General features: G+C 41.0%; 1 protein-coding gene across 3 annotated transcripts in view; it reads right to left on the bottom strand.

The window, feature by feature from the left end:
* Positions 1–20,793, bottom strand: part of SCAPER (S-phase cyclin A associated protein in the ER) — a 278,002-nt gene that overhangs the window by 135,921 nt on the left and 121,288 nt on the right. For all 3 annotated transcript variants that reach the window (XM_083183157.1, XM_083183159.1, XM_083183158.1), the window contains exon 20: positions 10,324–10,460. In XM_083183157.1, the coding sequence (XP_083039283.1) occupies positions 10,324–10,460 (137 nt within the window). The remainder of the gene's footprint in view (positions 1–10,323; positions 10,461–20,793) is intronic.

Here is a 20,793-nt window from a genome sequence, read left to right as displayed (position 1 = left end):
CCATACATACGTTAAAACCATACATACGTAGCTAAGCTGCAGTAAACACCAAGTCAGCTATATGGAACGCAAAATGCGGATATGATTGATATGTGTGGAACGCATAGAGGTACAAGGTAACAACCCAGCGTGATGTCAGTTCCGGCCGTACGAAAGCGCGGAAGTGCGCAATGATAACGAGGCTTGAATGCAATGACACGACGCATGCGCAGCCGGAAGCGGGCGCTATAAAACTCAGCAAAGACACTGAGAAACTTATACACCTCCTGAGGAAGCCGCTGAGATTCGTTTAGGCGGAGAAACACGTAGAGGAGAGCGGGGACTTTGTTTGGCAGCCATTATACAGATCCGGTGGAAATACCTTTGATATGACCAAATCATCTGGAAAAGTACCAATGGTCGGAGTGTGACACCGAGGTCTGGGAGCCACTTGCCCTATCAAACAGCTGGAAAACTATAAGTATACTCAAATACCCTTAAAAGTACCTTGTGCACATAGGTGGGACTGGACTGAGCTATAACTAATATACTAACCTGCATACAGTGATCACAGAAGCAACTAACCTATAAATTCAATTCATGCATGCATGCAATTAACCATTTGTCTACTAAAACTCAATAATATGGGGATTACTCTGTATATTTTGTTGTAGGAATTATTTTGGCTGCTAAAATTGTTTATATATGGTATTTAACCATTTTAAAGTGTTACTATTTATAAATTATTTTTAATAAATAAGTGTATTTTGATTTTGCACAGCGCTGCCTCCATTGTTTCTTTTTTCTTGTGTGTCCATACATAAGGGGTCTGGTATTCCCCTTAATTGAGACAGCTGCAGTGCATAATCACACAATCTGCGCTCAGAAACCCTTCTGTTTTTTTCTTGTTGCCTCCCATTCTAGCTGCTTCTGACTGCCTGTGGCCCCCTTGAGTTTATTTACAGTTTTAAAATCTTTAGTACTGAAAGCCCTGCTAATATTCATGGTAAATTGCAGTGAGTTGCTTGAGCCTAAACCAGAAACAGAAAGTGGGGCGGAGCTATGACCGCGACTCGGGATCAGCAAAAAACACCATTTGGCCCATCGGGAGGGGGTTTCTGTGCGCTACTGCATTCCCTCACTGAGCATTGCTTAAGACAGAACAGTGAGGAATGGGCAAGTAAGAGACTGGAGGTTGGAGAAGGGGGGTTGGGGAGTAAAACTAGAGTCAGTAAGAAATCAATAGAGCATCAAGATTTCAACCTAGCCTTAACAGAAGCAACTAAAAATAAACGTCAACTTAAATGCTTACTGGGTAATGCAAGAAGCTTAGCAGGAAAAATCGGGGAACTAGAAACTGTGGTCACTAGGGACGATTATGACATTATTGGTATTACAGAAACATGGTGTAATGAGTCGCACAACTGGGCATTAAGCATGGAGGGATATGCTCTCTACAGAAAAGACAGGGAAAATAGAAGGGGGGGGGTGCCTTTATGTAAAAAATAACTTAACATTGTGTGGTAAAGAAATGAGCTCAGATACAGAGGAAGATAACTGATAATAACAAAAAACCTAATAACAGAATTTTAATAAAAAAATGTGCTCAAATCTTTTACTATTAAATACATCCCAAAAGTCAATAAGGGTAAATTCAATAAAAAAAAGCCATCATGGTTGGACAAAAAAGTAAGGACAGCAATCAACAATATAACAAGAGCATTTAAATTCTATAAAAATTCTATAAAATGAGGCGTTCATCAAGTACAAAGAAGCAAACAAAATTTGTAAAGAGGTAATCAAAGTAGCTAAAAAAGGGAAAATGAAGAGCGCATAGCCACTGAAAGCAAAACTAACCCCAAAAAGTTTTTCAAGTACATAAATAGTAAGCGAATAATTAAAGAGAACATAGGCGCATTAACCGATATCAATGGTGAAAGTTTTACAGAGGATAAGGGAAAAGCAGAACTGTTAAATGGGTTCTTCTCATCAGTGTTTACTAGGGGAGAGCAGAGAGTTGAACGCACAGGTACCGCAAATGGGACGAACAAGCAGGATCTCAATATTGATTTCACGACAGATGAGATAATATTGCGGCTCAGCAAAAACAAAACAAACAAATCACCAGGGCCAGATGGGATCCATCCTAGAGAACTAATGGAATTAAGGGAGGAACTAGCGACCCCCCTATATTGCATTTTTGATAATTCACTATCATCAGGTAAGGTACCAAAAGACTGGAGAATAGCAGAGGTAGTGCCAATATTCAAAAATGGAAAAAGGGATGACCCAATAGTGAGTAAAATATTTGAAGGATTTTTAAGGGATGGTATCCAGGAATATTTAGACCTTCATAGTTTACTTAGTATTAACCAACATGGGTTTGTGAAAAATCGTTCATGCCAGACAAATTTACTAGGCTTCTATGAGGATGTCAGCAAAAACTTCCTAGATTTTGCTAAAGCTTTTAAAACTGTACCACACAAGAGTTTGATAAATAAAATGGAGGACCTGGGATTAGCGGCAAATATCTGTAGATGGGTAGGGAACTGGCTGTGTAATAGAGAACAAAGAGTGGTTGTGAACAGTGCCGTCACCAGTACTAAGGAGAGTGCCACAGGGTTCGGTACTAGGGCCCATTTTATTTAACATATATATTAACGATATTGGGATGGGGTTACTCAGCAATGTATCCATCTATGCTGATGACACAAAAATTGAGTAGTTATTAAATCAACAGAGGATGTCTTCGCGCTTCACTTAACAATCTAGATGAGTGGGCAAAAAAGTGGAAGATGAGGTTCAATATGGATAAATGCAAGGTTATGCACCTTGGGAGACATAACCAGTGTGCTAGTTATAACCTAAGTGGGGAGGCATTGGGTAATTCAGTACTTGAAAAGGATCTAGGAGTCCAAATAGATAACAACTGAGGTGTAGTGCTCAATGTCACATAGCAACAAAAAAGGGCAACATAATTCTAGCATGTATTGCTATATATGCTAGAATTTTATATATGGGCAGCACGGATGGTGTAATGGTTAGCACTACTGCTTCACAGCGCTGAGGTCATGGGTTCGATCCCCACCATGGCACTAACTGTGCAGAGTTTGTATATTCTCTCAGTGTTTGCGTGGGTTTCCTCCGGGTACTCCGGTTTCCTCCCACAATCCAAAATATACCAGTAGGTTAATTGGCTTCCAACAAAATTAACCCTAGAATGTCTGTGTGTGCATATACATGTGGTAGGGAATATAGATTGGGAGCTCCACTGGGGCAGGGACTGATGCGAATGTTCAAATATTCTCTGTAAAGCGCTGCGTAATATATATGCGCTATATAAGAAACTGTTAATAAATAAATAATAAATAAATGTATTAAAAGGAGCATGGAAACTAATGATTTAAAAGTAATTATGCCACTGTACATGGCATTGGTTATACCTCACCTTGAATATGGAGTACAATTCTGGGCCCTGCACTATAAAAAGGACATCATAGTGTTGGGAAAAAAACCAAAGAAGTGCAACAAAGCTAATCAGGGGAATGGAGAATTTAAACTACGAGGAGAAATTGAGCAATTTGGGACTATTTACACTAGAGAAGAGACGTTTAAGGGGGGGCATGCTCAACATGTACAAATATATCAAGGGCCAATATAAGGAACTGTCAAACACCCTTTTTACTGCAAGAAAGGAATCTAGGACATGAGGGCACGAGTTTAGATTAGAAGAAAGAAGATTTTGTTCCCTTAGAAGAAAACATTTCTTTACGGTCAGAGCAGTCAAACTGTGGAACTCTCTTCTTGGAGAAGTGGTGTCGGCAGACACAATAAATGCATTTAAAATAAGGTTGGACAAGCATTTATTGGTTAAAAACATCCAAGGGTACAAATAAGAATCATAATCTGTCTTTAAAAATAATCATAATCTGTCTTTAAAAATATCAGAACATACTATATAATAAGGGATACGCTATTAAAACATAGGTTGAACTCGATGGACGCAATTCTTTATTCAGCCTTATCTACTATGTAACTATATATGTGAGGACTCCTCCCACCACACTTCCAGCTCTACAGTGGTAAAACTCAATATGCCCAAATAACATAGGACAATCCCAATACAATAAGTAAGGACGAGCCTCAATACATCTCTCAACTTCAATACCAAGATCCCTTCTGTCACAAGGGAGCACTGCAACATTACCAGGAAAATGAAAAATTCTGTGGTGTCTTCTTTATTAATGGACGTGCATTATTGTTGTCTTTGATCTGGAAGCCATTTTGTTTCAGTAGGAATTAGAAACAAGGTAAATATTGCCCTGCCAGGCACAATGATCAGGAGAGAATAGACGTAATAAATGTAAAGTATTTATGGGTTGAATCTTCCTGATTTTGCCTCAGTGAGCTTGTGATCCAGAGGCAGCCTGAAGGATACTGAACTATACTTTTACACAGATAAGAATCTTGGATTTTTTTTAGCAGATATTTTGCACATCTATCACAGCAACGTTGGCACTCCAAGAGTTAATAACAGCTATTATACTGGGTCTACTAACATAGGCAGATGTATGAAACAGTTATAAGGCAAAAGAGAGCCAGTAGAGAAGTTGCCTATAGCAACCATTGAGCACTGAAGTAACATCTATAATTTGCATAATATAAAATTATACAGAGCAGCTGCTCCAAAAGACAAAGTGAATGAATAAACAGCTTCATCCACTCATAGAAATTAATATTGAGAGAAATAACTTTACTTAGAACATTGACTCCTTAACAACTTTTCCATGAAAAAGGAACATCACCTGAATGAATTGGGAGACAAAAGGTTTGTGATTGAGGGGTAGATGTATGAAGCAGTGAAAAGGGAGAAGAAGTGATAAAACGTCTGGTACTTTATCACTGGCTGATCAGCTTCTGACTGTTAAGTTACAGGCTGGGTTAAAATAGGAGCTGATTGGCTGGTGATAAATTACCAGGCACTGTATCACTTCTCCTCCCTTTTCACTGATTCATATAGCTACCCCTGAGGGACTGCATCTACTACCTCATTTCCCACTGTACTGCATTTATTGTTGCTCTGCATAAGCTCTAGATAGGACTTTCAGTCTCATAAGCCCCGTACACACACGGGGGAGATATATTGCTCTGCAATATATTGCTAGCAATGTATTGCTGAGCAATATATTGCTCAGTTTCTCCTTTTCATCAGTGACCAGAGATGGTCGTTGATGAAAGGGAACCTCTGCCGGTGGAGCAGCAGAGGTAAACAGCTGGTCGCAGGAGCAAGCTCCTGCGACCAGCGATCATAAGGGGGCTAAAAACGGGTGCGCACTCCAATCACTGGCAATATGGTCGCCAGCGACCATATTTCCAGCGATTTTAGCCCCTATCGCCCCCGTGTGTACACAGCTTAACAACTTACTGGGTAAGGCAAAATGTCCTTTATGGCAATTTTTATATGTACTGCCCATATGTGTATTAATTGCTTAGGTAAGAAAAAGAGTGAGAAAGGTAACAATGCTAGTAAGGGTGTTGGGAACATGGTAGAGGTAAAGAGAATACGTATTGCTCCAAGTTCTGAAATTAAAACCATGACTTAGATCCTGTGATATTGAGGAGCAGTGTCATTTCATTGCAAAGTGATATATTCCTATATTCCATCAAGGATATTGGTGTGGATCAAAGAGTTGACAATGTCTAGGTCGACAGACAATAGGTCAACACCAAAAGGTCGACAGACAGAAGGTTGACATTGACAAAAGGTTGACAGGGAAAAGGTTGAACTGAGGATTTCACGGCTTATGTTGTCAATGTTGGCACATACCCTCACATGCTTTGGGCATGCTGTTCACTTTACCATTGCCAATAGTAGTCCATGTCGATCATAAAGCACGAAAAAGTCCAAAGAAAGAAAAAAATGGTGAAGGACTCATGTCGATCATTCCATGCGTTGATTATTACCACATCAACATTTGTCAACATCGACCAAATGCACATTATAAGATAAGGGGGGAAATTGAATAGGATGAGAGATTTAGAAAGTGGGAGATTTGGTAAGAAATCTCCAGTTTTTTTAAAGTGGCAATCATTTACACTGCAAAACCAGTTTGATTTTGCAGAGTAAATGATTGCAACTTAAAAAAAAAAAAAAATGGAGATGTTTTGCCAAATCTCTCACTTTCTGAATCTCTCATCCTATTACATTTCACCCATACATTATTGTCATGAAAAGTGCCTATTTTTTTCAGGCTTACAATTTGCTATTTTAATTCAAGTGAACATTGTTCAATCCTAAAAGTCATTTTATTATTATCCTGCCCAGCATACACTGTTTAATTGCTTCTTCAAGTTATTATACCAGTAGCACATATTGGTCTACAGATGAGCATGCCTTCACCAGATAATATGCTGCTGCTCACTGGATGTTTCCCTGCTGTGGTACACTGTCATATACACATCGCTCTGCTCTGACAGATTAAAGTGTTTCTCTGACAGACCCTCCTCACACGTTACACAGTTCACACGCCTGCCCATAAATTATCACATTTTCTCCTACCTAATTTAATAACCCAGGGTTATAAATAATATTAATAAGACCAACAAAACTTCTACAGAGAAATAATAAGCCATTTATCAGCATCTGTCCCGTGCTCCCCTCTGCCCTCAGTAATGTGAGGATTTAGATGAGAAAGCAGTTTGTAAAACCTTCATACGCACTAAACCAGCATAATATTAAAAATCATTATCCAAAAAAATATCACTGAACCACAGTATTTTCTACTTTTTTGTTAGTATTAACACATATCTGACAATACAAGGCTGTCTAGCTATCTACTATTTATTATACTTTTTACACGATAACTGCATGAAAAGTGTATTAAAAACAGATCTTTTACTCACCATATAATGTTATAAAATCTAAACATTTTAAATTGAATTGTTAATGCAAAAAATGTTAAACATGCATTGATGAAAACAGCTTCAGTTTTCATGTGTTAATTTTGGATGTGCCTCTGGGGGGGGGGGATTCAATTGTGGGCAAAGAGGGTTAACTGAAGATGCAGTGGCTTTTAAATGCTGCTTGACTTGCCCCCTTCGTCAGGTTGGCTGAATACCAGACTCACGTAAAACTGCTTACTACCCTTAGGCCGGTTTCACACACTCCGGCTCCTGCCGGACGGTGAAATCCCGCACGGCCAGGGAGCCGTGCCGCACACATTAGTTGTGAATGGACACTATTGTGTCCATTCACACGGGACGGCCACGATCCGTCCGCACGGTTGCAGCCGGATCCCGCCACTGGAAGGGACGGCTGCCGGGCTGTGGTCATCCCTTCCATGATAAACTAGTGTGTGCGGCACGGCTCCCAGGCTGTACGGGATTTCACCGTCCGGCAGGAGCCGGAGTGTGTGAAACCAGCCTTAAGGGAGCAAACTCTTTTGAGCCATATCCTGCTATCGTAAATTGTGTTGCGCAGATTCGCTGAGCAAATCCATCCACAAGTCCTAATGTTAAAAACCGGGTAAATCCTAAACAATGTGTATATTTAGGATCAAAGGGCAAAGCCTGAGAGCTACTGTGCCATCAGCATGCTGACCTCCGATGCTGTGGCCTCCTTACTGAGAGTGGGTTAGAGGGAATTTAGGACTCCTGACAGAATGATGCCATACTTGTCCGTTTTGATCTTGCATTTTTATACAGCAGTGATAAACTGCAGACCTGACCATTCTCCTTCCACGGGATGATATTTTAACTTGTCCCATGTTGTGACAGAACTCTAAATTGATTAAACTAGCACCGAGATTTGACACCGGTGGCGGACGCATTCTATTTGTTGATTATTATTGATTTTCTTTGATACTTCATTTAAAAATCAATAGCTGCGGAGAAGAATCGGCCTGGTTTACCCAGTCTGATACAGGCTATTGTGAACTGGAGATGAGCCACAGACTCACACACGACAGCGCCTTCCAATTATGAAAAAGCTCTTAACAGGTAAAACTTCATCTTGAAAATCAATAGTCCGTTTTCTTGCTCAATCAGAGAAAGTGGCCATAAATTAGGCTCATCTCTGGGAATCTCTAGACAAATACATAGCAAATAATCTTTACATTATTTTCATTCACTTTTATACATTCAAAACATATGGCCTTATATGTTTCCAAAGGTAGTAGGTGGCTGTATACTCTTATTTCTATTCTGACCCCAGTCTTTCTCAAAGGTCGGTATTCAATGCCTTTTCGGCGAGGGGGATTGTACAGTGATAAGGGCTTTTTATCGCCGAAAACAAGCCAGCCTCACCGTCAAACCTTTGTCGAAGCCTCGCCATAGTCAATGTACATCCCATATCCGCATTTTGTGGCGAGACCCCCCCTGTTTTAATGGCCACACCTGCCGTTTCCACTTCACCTCAGGGAACATGCGAGGTGGAAACAGCGAGTGAAGGGGAGGGAGCTAAATACATGATGGCGAGCTATCGGCATTTCCCATCATTGATATCTCTCCGTCAGGGCATTGAATATACTCCATAGTTGACATGGCCAACTACTGTCATTCACAGTGTTGACATTCTGGCAATGCTAACATTATGTCAGTGTCGATATTGTGAACGTCGACATTTGACACGCTGCCCATTTACCACACCTGGTTTACAAGGAAATGAATCTCATCTCAAAGATCTACATCAGATTTATTTTAAAGAAATAAGTGTGTATGTTTAATGTCCATTTAGCTTATAGAAGATGATGATGAAGAAAGACACCAGCTTTAAAGTGCTCTATATATAACGGAGTTCAGTGGTGATGAAGCCTGCTGCAGAAATCAATATGCACTGTGATTTTAGACATTCATATGATGACTAGATATGGACTTCAATGCTAAAGAATTTCCGTGTATTAACACATTTTGTTTGAGACATAAATATATGATAATTGCCATCATGAGGATACTGGTTGTTCCATGCACACATAACATTAGTGAGTATAGATGTCCACAGATATAAGTCTAATGTTATTGGCTTATGCACATTTGTATGTCACAACAAATGCGCATACTGCAAAATAATAGCGACAGCTTTTAAATATCTGTAAAATGTAAAAGTACAGTATATACGCAAAGCCAGTACAATAAAGACAGCAGCCAGTTATTTTAATTCAGTGCTACTTTTTATTGAACAAAAGCACTCACTAAGGACAGCATTTTCTTATAGTCATGGTATAGCGGCTGTTCTGTAATGGTGTGCGCAGACGGTGAGATTTGTTTGCGATGCGATTGCTATGGGATTTCTGCTCCTCTGCTAACTCATGTGCGATTTCTTTTCGATTTAGATTTTCTGCACTTTCGAAGACTATGCAATAAATTTGGTACTTGTTTCCTAGCAAATTGATTAGCGGGTGATTCTGCGTAAGAAAATCACATTGCATCGCATGCGTTTTTTTGCAATTTATTCACTGCTCTTTTTTGCCCCAGGCGGTGTGATGCGATCGAATCGCATCGCAACATTGCATGCGATTTTATAGGGTGCGATGCCATTTACTTTACTATACACTTATATGAGAGCTATGTGATTGAGGAACCCCCACATTATCCATGCCACCCCAAAGCGTGGTGAGCGGCGGTGGAGGCGTCGTCCCGACCTTTTCATACCCCCACTATCCTCGTCGGTGAGGAGTTGATTTTATATAGTGTGGCGAGCCCGAAGTGCGGCGAGCCCCATGAGGGGACGTGGAATACATGTAGGGGGACGCAAAATACATGTAACATAATCCGCGTGCCACGCTTCGGGTTCGAATCATCTCGACGTGGATAGTGGGGGTATGAAAAGGTCGGGAGGACGCGTTCCGCTGCACTAGCCACGCCACGCATTCGATTCATTCTATCTGTATATATTTTCCGCTATATTGTCCTGGCTGCACTGTCTATATAGCTTTTTGATTTAGGCTAAACATAAAACCATGAAAACTTAAAATCATGTTCGATCTCCATTTGATGTCTATGCGATACCGATTAGATTTTGACTATATAGACAAAATCGAAGGGTAAATGTCACCATGTATCACCATAAGTCATTTCAGAATGGAAGAAACTAGATCCTTTATATATCCATTATTTGTATGTTCCTCTGTCTCGAAGGACCTTCAGGGTCTGTATTATGATATAATAACTGTTGCGCCAAATGAGAGACAATTTTCTTTGCTTTTAGATTTGTCGTATTGTTTTCTGAACTACTAGTAAGTGTTTATTGGCAAAGCCATGTTTGTTACACTATTTTGTACAAATTACTTTCAAATATGTATTTGGGAATATTAGAAAGTTGTATTTCATATCTGTAAGGAAACATACCTGGAGTTCATACGGGTCTTCAGCTTCTTAGCTTTTTTTTTATTTTTTAGCTTCTCTTCCCCATCTTTTACAGGTTCTACGGGAAGAGCTGTTTCAACCAGAATATCCACAATATATTTTTTCAAGGAAAGATGTTCCTAGAGGAAAGATGAAAAAGATTTAGGTCTCAGGAGTTTCCACTCCAAATCAGTTCATTTAAAAACGTCACCAAAGGAGAAATTCTAGAACCCGTTTTATGGCCTAATAGAAAGATCTGGAACTGGGGTTTAAACACATCAGCACATTTTGATCATAGCAAACTCCAGCTAAACAATATAGGAAGAGATGGGGTAAAGACAGTGGGGTAAATTCACTAAGATGGGAGTTCTTTGAAGGTGGGAGGTTGTCCATAGCAACCAATAAAATTCTACCTATTATCTTCTAGAAGGTGCTAAATAAATAAGAAGAATCTGATAGGTTGCTATGGGCAACCTCCCATCTCAATAGAACTCCCATTTTAATAAATTTACCCCAGTGGGTGCCAACATGAAGATATGCAAGAGTAGCCTAATTGCTGGACACTGTGGCTTCTAGTCTATCTAACCAATCTAGGCAGGACTCATACAGTGTTAAACATTAAACACATTTTTTGCAGAATGTGTGAAACCTAGGTCAATGTTCTGCCATGCATTATAATAGTATAATATGTAGGTGCTATAACAGCAGTCAGGAAGAGAAATCTGTTTTTTTTTTGCGTCCGCGCATGTGCAGATTTTGGGCCAGTGACGCGGGTGCAGGGGGCGGGCAGCTGACGTCAGCTGCCCACCCGCTTCCTGCACAGGGCTGGGTAAATCAAATGAGTTCTCCCCGGCGTTTAGTCCGCACGCAACGCTGCGAAATTAGCAGCATTGTGTGGGGACCAGAATAAGTCCTTAATCTGTATTTAAAATATGATACATACAAAATATGGTACATATTTTTCATCTTTGCAGGGCAGAACATATGCAATTCTCTGTTTATGCTCCCCCCATCCTGTGTGTCACATTAAACTAGAGTAAGGAACTTTTATACCCTGTGGTTAGATGGGTACTTTTAGGCACCTTAAAATGGTGCATCTGGTCAATAAAGTACTGATAAAATACTACACTGTACAGCTATTGATGCATATTTACCATAAATTAACAACACAGATCATAGCTAGAGCTGGACCATTGATATACTTCCCAGCCTGTGCATATGGGCGTCTCTCACCCCTTTCTCAGACTTCTCAACTTTCAGGGCGGGAAAAGTGGATTAATACAAACTTTATACTCAAAACTCATCAAAAGAAGGCAAAGGGAATATCAGAAATACACAGATTGGAGTGTCATTTAAACTCAATGCAGATCAAAAAGAAGGATTAGTGTTGTCTCCAAACTAAGTGTGAAGTTAACGCAGCATATTAAGTGACATCGCTGTTGTGCGGATATCACATTTTAATTCTTGGACAGGTCCGTGTAATCAAACTATATAAAATATTCCTGCTATTAATAGAACATATAATCAAAAGATTACAAAAAAACATGTTTTTGAAAAAGAGTTTTGTGTTCTGGAAAAAAAAATCCAAAAGCAGGAATATAGAAAGCTGAGATTCTGAGAGCCGGTTATGTTACAATGACCTCTTGTGCTTGTGGTTCTCCTCTCAATAGCAGGAACAACTGGTGCCACTAAGGTACACTACCTTATGTAGCTACTGCTACTGACCAGCTTCACTTTTATATGTTCCCTATAACCCAGAGCACTGACTTATTTTATAACAATCAGGAGGAACAGGACTAGCAGAACTTTAGTTCATGATCCATATACAAAGGCATCTGTTGGCCAATATTGTAAGGACAAACAAAACACTGCTGTGCATCCCATTAATGCCAATCACCCATGCAAACTGGTCTTAAAATCAACAACGCGACAATGCATTATGGCCCTTATTCTGGTTCACTTGCAAAGGCAAATTCCTTCTCAAATGGACAAAACAATGTGCAATGCAGGTGGGGCAGATGTAACTTGTGCAGAGAGAATCAGATTTGAGGGGGGAATATCACTTCAAAGTGATATCTATATTGTAGTGTAAAAATAAAGCAGCCAGTATTTTCCCTGCACAGAAACCCACATCTAACTCTCTCTGCACATTACATCTGCCCCCCTACTGCAGTGCACATGGTTTTGTACATTTGAGAAGGAATTTGCCTTTGCTCGTTAACCAGAATAAGGGCCTATATGACTACAGACTCAAACAGACTTTGAGGTACCATAGAATGACTTGGTCATGACAAAAAAAAATTATATATATATATATATTTATTTATTTGTAATGTTTATTTGTAATGTATTACAATTTACATTATCTATGATCTGTAATCCGCTTTTTACATTGAATTACTGAATCTATATATCTATATTCTATTGGACAGAATTTTCACAAAACCAAGAAAAAAATCATAACAGATCAGAAAGAATTAACAATCGTCTATTACATATATAATGCATTTCAATGATAATACAAATAAAGATGTTTCAGTAAACTGTATAATTAGTAGCTGGCGGTCAGATATTGCATAAAAGTCAGGCAGATGAATCTAGTAGCTAGGTGATCTTCTAAAGGAGCTACAGAAGGAAAAACAGATGTCCATAGACAACTTGTTTACTTGGCTTCTGGAACTTGTTCAGTCCTAATATTACATTGTAGGCACCTCTATATGACTTTATTACATTAAAACAGAGGACCCAGAGCCAGAAGCAACACATAATTAATTTGTAAGGAACTTATTAATGCAGATAGTGTCATTGTAAACAGCTTATGTAAACATATTTGAGTTGAGCCTTTCAACCATAAAATCTGACCCCTTGTAACAACATTCGCATTTTACTCTGAGGTAATGAAATCCATAAATAATAAACATTAATTGCTCTACACAATTAGCAACAGGGAACTAGTATTATATTCTGCCCAGAATCACAACATTTATATTCCAAGAGCATACAGTGCAACACATGGAATGTGTACATTTTTGAGCTGCTAAAACACCAATTAGTTTAAAACAACTAATTTCTTGATCACAATCTTAAAACTCGGCAGTAGGTTCATTGTGAAAATGACATATCCTCTTTAGACTTGTCACCATCTGTATTCATCCTCATTACTGAATGCCTTTCTGCCATTTCATCTTAAGGTGATCATACACTACTGCGAGAAGTTGCAGCAGTGTATTGCTAGACGATCCCTCTTGAGCCCTGGTCACATGTGATGTATCGCATGTGATCCCGTTACCCGCTGCCTGGAGGGGAGGAGAGTCGGAGGTCGGACGTGCAGCAGGTCCCGCGCGCATATAAATAGGTAGTAGTGGAAGGCTGCTGAATTCATGGGAGTGTAGCTGTAGTGAAGGGACTGGTTTAGAAAATCACATGGAGAAATCCAAAATGGCCATACCCATGCAACCAGCTTGTTTGTTTACAAACATGTGTTGAGGGAATGTGGATGCTGTGGTCGAATTTTGCAGAAAGAAATTATATGGCACAGGGTACTTCTCACATATGATTGAACTAAAAGTTATGTATGGTTGCCTTTTGTGGCAAAAGTATTTACACTTATAAATGTATGTATTGAAAATTAAAGCACTTGCTACTTGGAATGCATATGAGAACTCCTGAGGCCAAATGTAATAGGGTGAAAGTTAGGGAAATGTGCAAGTTTACCACAAATATTGCAAATTTTTAGAACTAGCACCAAGTAATAGGGTGTAAGAACATGCAAACTCACATGTTTCTCCCATCCCAGGCACTCACAATGGTGAAAATTGCATGCAGTCAAAGTGGCTGATACAGTAACAGATTTAGGGGAGTATTTGTTCCTGGCCAGGTGACAAATTGGCAATAATTCACCTATCACTATTCAATCATGGGCGTTTGCCCTTGCCTTCGGGCATTTGGTCCTGTCTGCCCTTGCCTTAAAGCATGAGGATGTGGTTGCACCTGCTGTTAGGCATGTCTTGAGGGCCGCAATGACGGCTCTCAATCGCGGTGAAAAAAAATTCAGATTGACCAAGATCCAGCCAGTGTCTGCCATGTCGGAGGTCCTGTCCACGTCTGCTGTCCTGTTGGTGCCAGAATGGACTGTTGCTCTGCCCAGTGAGAAAAGCCTCTGGCATCTGGAATCCGCCTTCTCAAGGGGGCATTATGTCAGGACTTCCATTTATGTCTTGTTTGGTCTGCAGTGCCTCTGGTTTGCCTGAGGTGCTGTTGTTGTTATGTTCAGCTTGCAGTACCTCTGTGTGGCCAGAGGTGCTGCTGTCATTTCTTGGACTGCAGTACTTATGGGTGACCATAGGTGCTGCTGTTGGGTTCTGCCTGCAGAACTGTGGTTTCTGAGAGCAGTTCCAGCTGGTGTAATCAGCTGGACTGGGCTGTTCTCAGAATGTCATTCCCAGCTGCAGCACATATTGATCATTGAGGGGCCTGTCTCTGTGTGCTGCAGCGATTGGTCTGCTCTGGTTTTAAAACTGCATTTGCCCTGAGCTCAGGGCCAGTTATAGTTTTACCAGCCTTGTCTGAACTTCTGAGTCCTGTTACCTGACTCCTAATACCTGTACCTGATTTATTATCCTGATAAAGCAGTGAGTTACATCCATCCTGCCTCCGTTTGTCCGTTCCTCCAGCAAGTACCATTACTTCTAGTCTTGCAGTCCACTGGGACTCCTAACAGCGTTTTTGCTTGTTTTTTATTACATTTTCGACAATGCCATTTCACTTTTTGGTACTTGTGGAGTATCACGGCTCCCACGACCTGCATCGTATGCAGATCGTATGCTAAAAATCGCATCGCATGTGGCATACGATGGCATACGATGCGATGCGATGTTTTACCGATTTTTTACTATTTTTGCTCAAAAATCGTATGCCATCGCATAACATCGTATGCCATATGTAGTGGCATACGATGTCATACGATGTTTTACCGATTTTTGAGCAAAAATGGTCAAAAATCGGTAAAACATCGAATGGCATCGTATGCCATATGTAGTGGCATACGATGTCATACGATGCGATACGATGTTTTACCGATTTTTGAGCATTTTAGCTCAAAAATCGTATGCGATCGCATCGGATGCCATACATGCATTGAATGCGTTGAAATGTGTATTAAAGTAGTGAAATGCCCCCAAATGCCATTTTTCATAGTGCACCACCCCCACTATCAACGTCAACCCGAAGCGTGGCGAGCGCAGCGAGCCCGCGAGGGGCGGCGGTACGCGTCCTACGACCTTTTCATACCCTCACTATCCACGTCGGCGTGGAGTTGAGAATAGAATAGTGTGGCGAGCGGACGCGGATACCGTCACAGCTATACGCGTCTCCTCGCGGGCTTTACAGGTATCCGCGTCCGCTCGCCACGCTTCGGGCTCGGTGGCTCGCTGCGCTCGCCACACTATTCTATTCTCAACTCCACGCCGACGTGGATAGTGGGGGTATGAAAAGGTCGTAGGACGCGTACCGCCGCCCCTAGCGGGCTCGCTGCGCTCGCCACGCTTCGGGTTGACGTTGATAGTGGGGATGGTGCACTATGAAAAATGGCATTTGGGGGCATTTCACTACTTTAATACACATTTCAATGCATTCTGATGCATTTCAGTGCAAAATCGGGTGCCATCGCATCGCATCGGATGCCATCGTATGGCATCCGATGCGATCGCATACGATTTTTGAGCTAAAATGGTCAAAAATCGGTAAAACATCGTATCGCATCGTATGCCACTACATATGGCATACGATGTTATGCGATGTTTTATCGATTTTTGCTCAAAAATCGGTAAAACATCGTATCACATCGTATGCCACTACATATGGCATACAATGCCATGCGATGGCATACGATTTTTGAGCAAAAATGCTCAAAAATCGGTAAAACATCGCATCGTATGCCATCGTATGCCACTACATATGGCATACGATGCCATACGATGGGAGCCGTGATACTCCACAAGTACCCACTTTTTTTTTTGGGGGGGGGGGGGGGGGGGGGGGGTGAATCGGCATTGGCAAAAATGCATGCAAATTCACCAAAACCACATGGATTTGTGGCAAATTCACCAAGCCACACAGTTTTTGCAGATGCTGTATTTTTAGCCGAGGCAAAATCACCCTAAAAACTGATGCAAATTGCCAATTTTTGGTCTGGCAAAAAAATTTGCCCGAGATTGAATACCCACCTTAATCCATTGTGGAGAATGCACAAGATAAACTCCAGTCCTGCAAGACTCTAGTGACAACAGATAAAAGCGAGGGGGTGTCTTGGTTGCTCCCTGCATTCATAATGTAGTAATTAAGATATTACTATGTACATTATCATTATATTTTATGTTTAAGGCTTCACAAAGTTCTGCAGTGCTGTACAGAGTATATATAATAAAGAGTAACCACTACATATCAAAAGAAAGGTAGTTCGCTCTGTATATGCTTAAGCACCACTAATATTTGTGCTGCCATAGTACTAACCATAACATACAGCAATAATATAACAGACTATATTGAACTAGGACACAGGGCGAGGGTCGGGCACCTTACTATCTTGTAAGGCAAGAAGGGGAAAGCGCAGGTATGGGAGGCAGTTGCTCACTCAGTGATACTATAAACAAGTAAGGGCAAGCCTACACAGTCACAGTGACTGACTGGACTTGACACACATGTCAAGGTTAGAACAAGTGGAAAGAGGGCTTTGCTGGCAAATATACGAATATGTTTTTTTTATATGTTTTGATCACATTTATGTTTGTCAGGATGCTCTAGATAACAGAGTTCCATATAAAATATCCTATTATTTGACATAAACATTCATATCAATGCTGAGAACTGAGCATCAGTACTAATAATAATTGCATGGCCCTCTTTTGGATGCTAAGTGGTTAAGCACTGAAGAAATATGCCCCTGCATGTCATCCATGTGGCCAGTCTTAACTCTTAGGCATCAATACAAAATATGTCAGCAGGGCAGCTGGATAAAAAGTCAAGTGTGTGAGGTCAGAGCGGCAGCTGTGTGAGTTCACAGGAGAGGTGTTTATTATCCAGGCAACTAATGTGTGAGGTCACCAGAGAGATATATTATATAAGGGCACATACTGCTTGGCATTTAATAACCATGAGTACTTACATTCACTGATTGCGTTTGGACAAAATAACACTCACTATTGCTTAAAGGGAAGCTGCACTGAAAATCTAACATGCACTAGTAATTCCAGTAGACTGAATAGCGGTTCAATGTGTTTTTATTTTTATCTTCCAGTGTTACCTGTCTGAGCCCTTCACAGCGATTACCCAATCATGGACAACACGGACGTCAAGTTCATGCTGCCTAGGGCAGGGTGTCAATGCTCCTTCCATCTTTATGGCATTAGTAAGTTTTGCAATGTTTATTTTACTTGGGGGGGGGTTTAAGGTAAAAAGACCTCTCGCGTGTAAAAATGTTCTCTATATCATTCTAATTTACCACCTGGCCAGAGCAGGTAGCAGCATTGCTTCTTCTCACAGACATTTAGGGGGATATTCAATCGCCGTCGAGCATCTCCCGTGGGGGAGATGCTCGACGGGCCCTATTCAATGCTGTCTTCCCCGACAGCATTGAACAGGGTTTCCTGGCAGAACGAGCCCGACATCTCTAGCTGTCGGGCTCGTTCTGCCGAGAACAGCCGGGAAGTGACAAGCTGCCGGCTGCATCTCGTCACTTCCCGGCCGCAACTCGCGGCCACGCCCCCTTCTCGTCCCGCTGCAGGCGTGACATTGAATCCCGCCTGCATGTTCTCGGTCGAGCTGACCGAGAACGGGACTGGGTCACGGCAGGCGAGCAAGCTCGTCTGCCGTGACCCGAAGATTGAATACCCCCCTAAGCTGGGTATACACTAGTGATTACCGCAGCCACCGATATCGATAATTATATCGGCGGTGATGAGGGAGAACAATATAGTGCATACATACTGACTGATATCATTCCCTCCATTCATGCAGTCACTGAGGATATTGGCAGATTGAGCTACATGTACAGACAACAGTGTGTATTAAGCCTGGTAAAGTGATAAAGTTGGTAATAAAGTGGAAGATTATGCACCAGCCAATCAGCTGAGTTTGAAACAAGACAGTTATGAGCTGATTGGCTGGTGCATTATCACCTTACACTTTATCACCAGTTTATCACTTTACCAATTTTGCCGCAATGATTCAATTGTCAACATTTTTAAGTTGTTAACATTTCATGTTTAACTACAGTTTGTTGACATTACGACATTCTTTGACAATCGACAACATGACTATATCCCATCTGATTAATGTTAATAATAATCCCAATAACATGTTTGTTAATGCAGTCACATAATGACCACATCAGCTTGAATACGTGGTCAACTTCTGGTTGAATATAAAAAAAAGGCCTAATTGTAGCAAAGCAAGACTATAATGCTTAATGCTTTTTTCAGCTACTCGTTAGATTTGATTTTCACCGATGCCAGTTCCAAAAGTGAATCCTCTTCGGCGAAAAAAAGTAAAAAACAAACTTAATTGAATAACCCCTTTTGCTCATAGAACTATAACCAACAAAGATATAAAAGAAAAGATAATTTCACCACTGGCGCTGTATACTAAATGCAGCAAAAGACTAAAATGATGGTCACCGGACCATCTACATATACCATAGAGTAACAAACTTAGTCCATTTGCGCTTAAAGCATTGTTCCACAATGATCTCCACTCTTTCTCTCCAACCACAATGGCTCGAATATGTGAAAAGAAAGAAGAATACACAATTGTAGTGGGATATAAGACACTGAAGACAAAATCTCCTCCAAACGTGCAGGGGGACTATTAGAAGATAGTGCTCCCAAAGTTCCCGAATGATCCAGGGGTCACTCAATTGCAGGTCACCACACTCTAATGAGTATCAACAGGTGCTTACATGTATGCTTACATGAGTAGGTTTAGGACAACTCGCATAAAGGTATCTTTATGGGATATGGAGTCTCACAAGCTTCTTCCAAATAAACAAATTTTATTCCAATAAAAACACAGTGTAGGCCACAATCCTTCACAGCAGAAATAACCACACTAGTTGGAACCCGGGTAACATGTGGGTAATACTGTACTGTATGAAAAGTGATCCCGCACCATTGGACAGTAAAATAGACACTGGTTGCGACGCGTTTCGGCACACTGCGGTGCCTTTATCAAGTATTGTGTCAGCAGCAGGGGTTTCTGAGCATTCAATTCAGTGGGGGACTGTTTCCACAGCTCCCTCCACGTGCAAACAGAAAAGCCAGCAGGCTGCTGTGAAGGATTGTGGCCTACACCGTGTTTTTATTGGAATAAAATTTGTTTATTTGGAAGAAGCTTGTGAGACTCCATATCCCATAAAGATACCTTTATGCGAGTTGTCCTAAACCTATTCATGTAAGCATACATGTAAGCACCTGTTGATACTCATTAGAGTGTGGTGACCTGCAATTGAGTGACCCCTGGATCATTCGGGAACTTTGGGAGCACTATCTTCTAATAGTCCCCCTGCACGTTTGGAGGAGATTTTGTCTTCAGTGTCTTATATCCCACTACAATTGTGTATTCTTTTTTATTTTCACATATTCGAGCCATTGTGGTTGGAGAGAAACAGTGGAGATCATTGTGGAACATTCCTTTAAGCGCAAATGGACTAAGTTTGTTACTCAAAGATATAAAAGAATTGTCATTGAAAATTGGGGGAATATTATAGCAGTAAGGTAACTAGACATTTTGGTGCCTCCCCCCCCATACTTAAAATAGCGATGTTGCTTTGTGTGAAAGGGGCACATAATAGTACCAGTTCACATTACACCACATAGTGGTGTCTGATATTCACATTATACTACACAGTACACACTGTGCCAGGTAGAGCCCTTAGACACACTGTGCCAGTTAGAGCTCCTTAGACACACTGCATCAGGATTCCGCACACCTTAATGCCCATTACACAATATGCCACACACCGTAAAGCCCATTCCACATTATGCCACCCACTGTAATGCCGATTATACCACATACCATAATGACCATTACATATTATACCACACTGTAATATCCATTACACATAATACTCCCAGTAGTGCCGCTTACACAGTGCCCCTAGAAGTAATAACTGTCCAGTACGCCACCGTTGTTGCTGCTGCTGAAGCCAAGCTGAGGAGGGCAGAGCGGAATGCTCACTGACACTACCCTGTATGCGCTACACTCAGATCCTACAATGCTGAGGGGCTCACACCAGTGCCGACGGACATTTGAAATATTGCGCCAGCTCGTAATCCAATCGGAGCCCGTAGTCCAACAGACAATTGCTAACTGCAGTTGCCGGTTTGCAAGATCTGCTGCTGATCTGCATCCAACGTTGCAGACCTGTAATGCACATGTATAGTATATATCCACTACTTTGTCAGATAGTCAGATATCACG

The sequence above is a fragment of the Crinia signifera genome, chromosome 4, assembly GCF_055691185.1.
Source record: "Crinia signifera chromosome 4, ASM5569118v1, whole genome shotgun sequence".
In the NCBI taxonomy this organism is placed as follows: domain Eukaryota; kingdom Metazoa; phylum Chordata; class Amphibia; order Anura; family Myobatrachidae; genus Crinia; species Crinia signifera.
The sequence above is the reverse complement of the archived record's forward strand: the minus strand, read 5'-3'. Positions and strand labels throughout refer to the sequence as shown.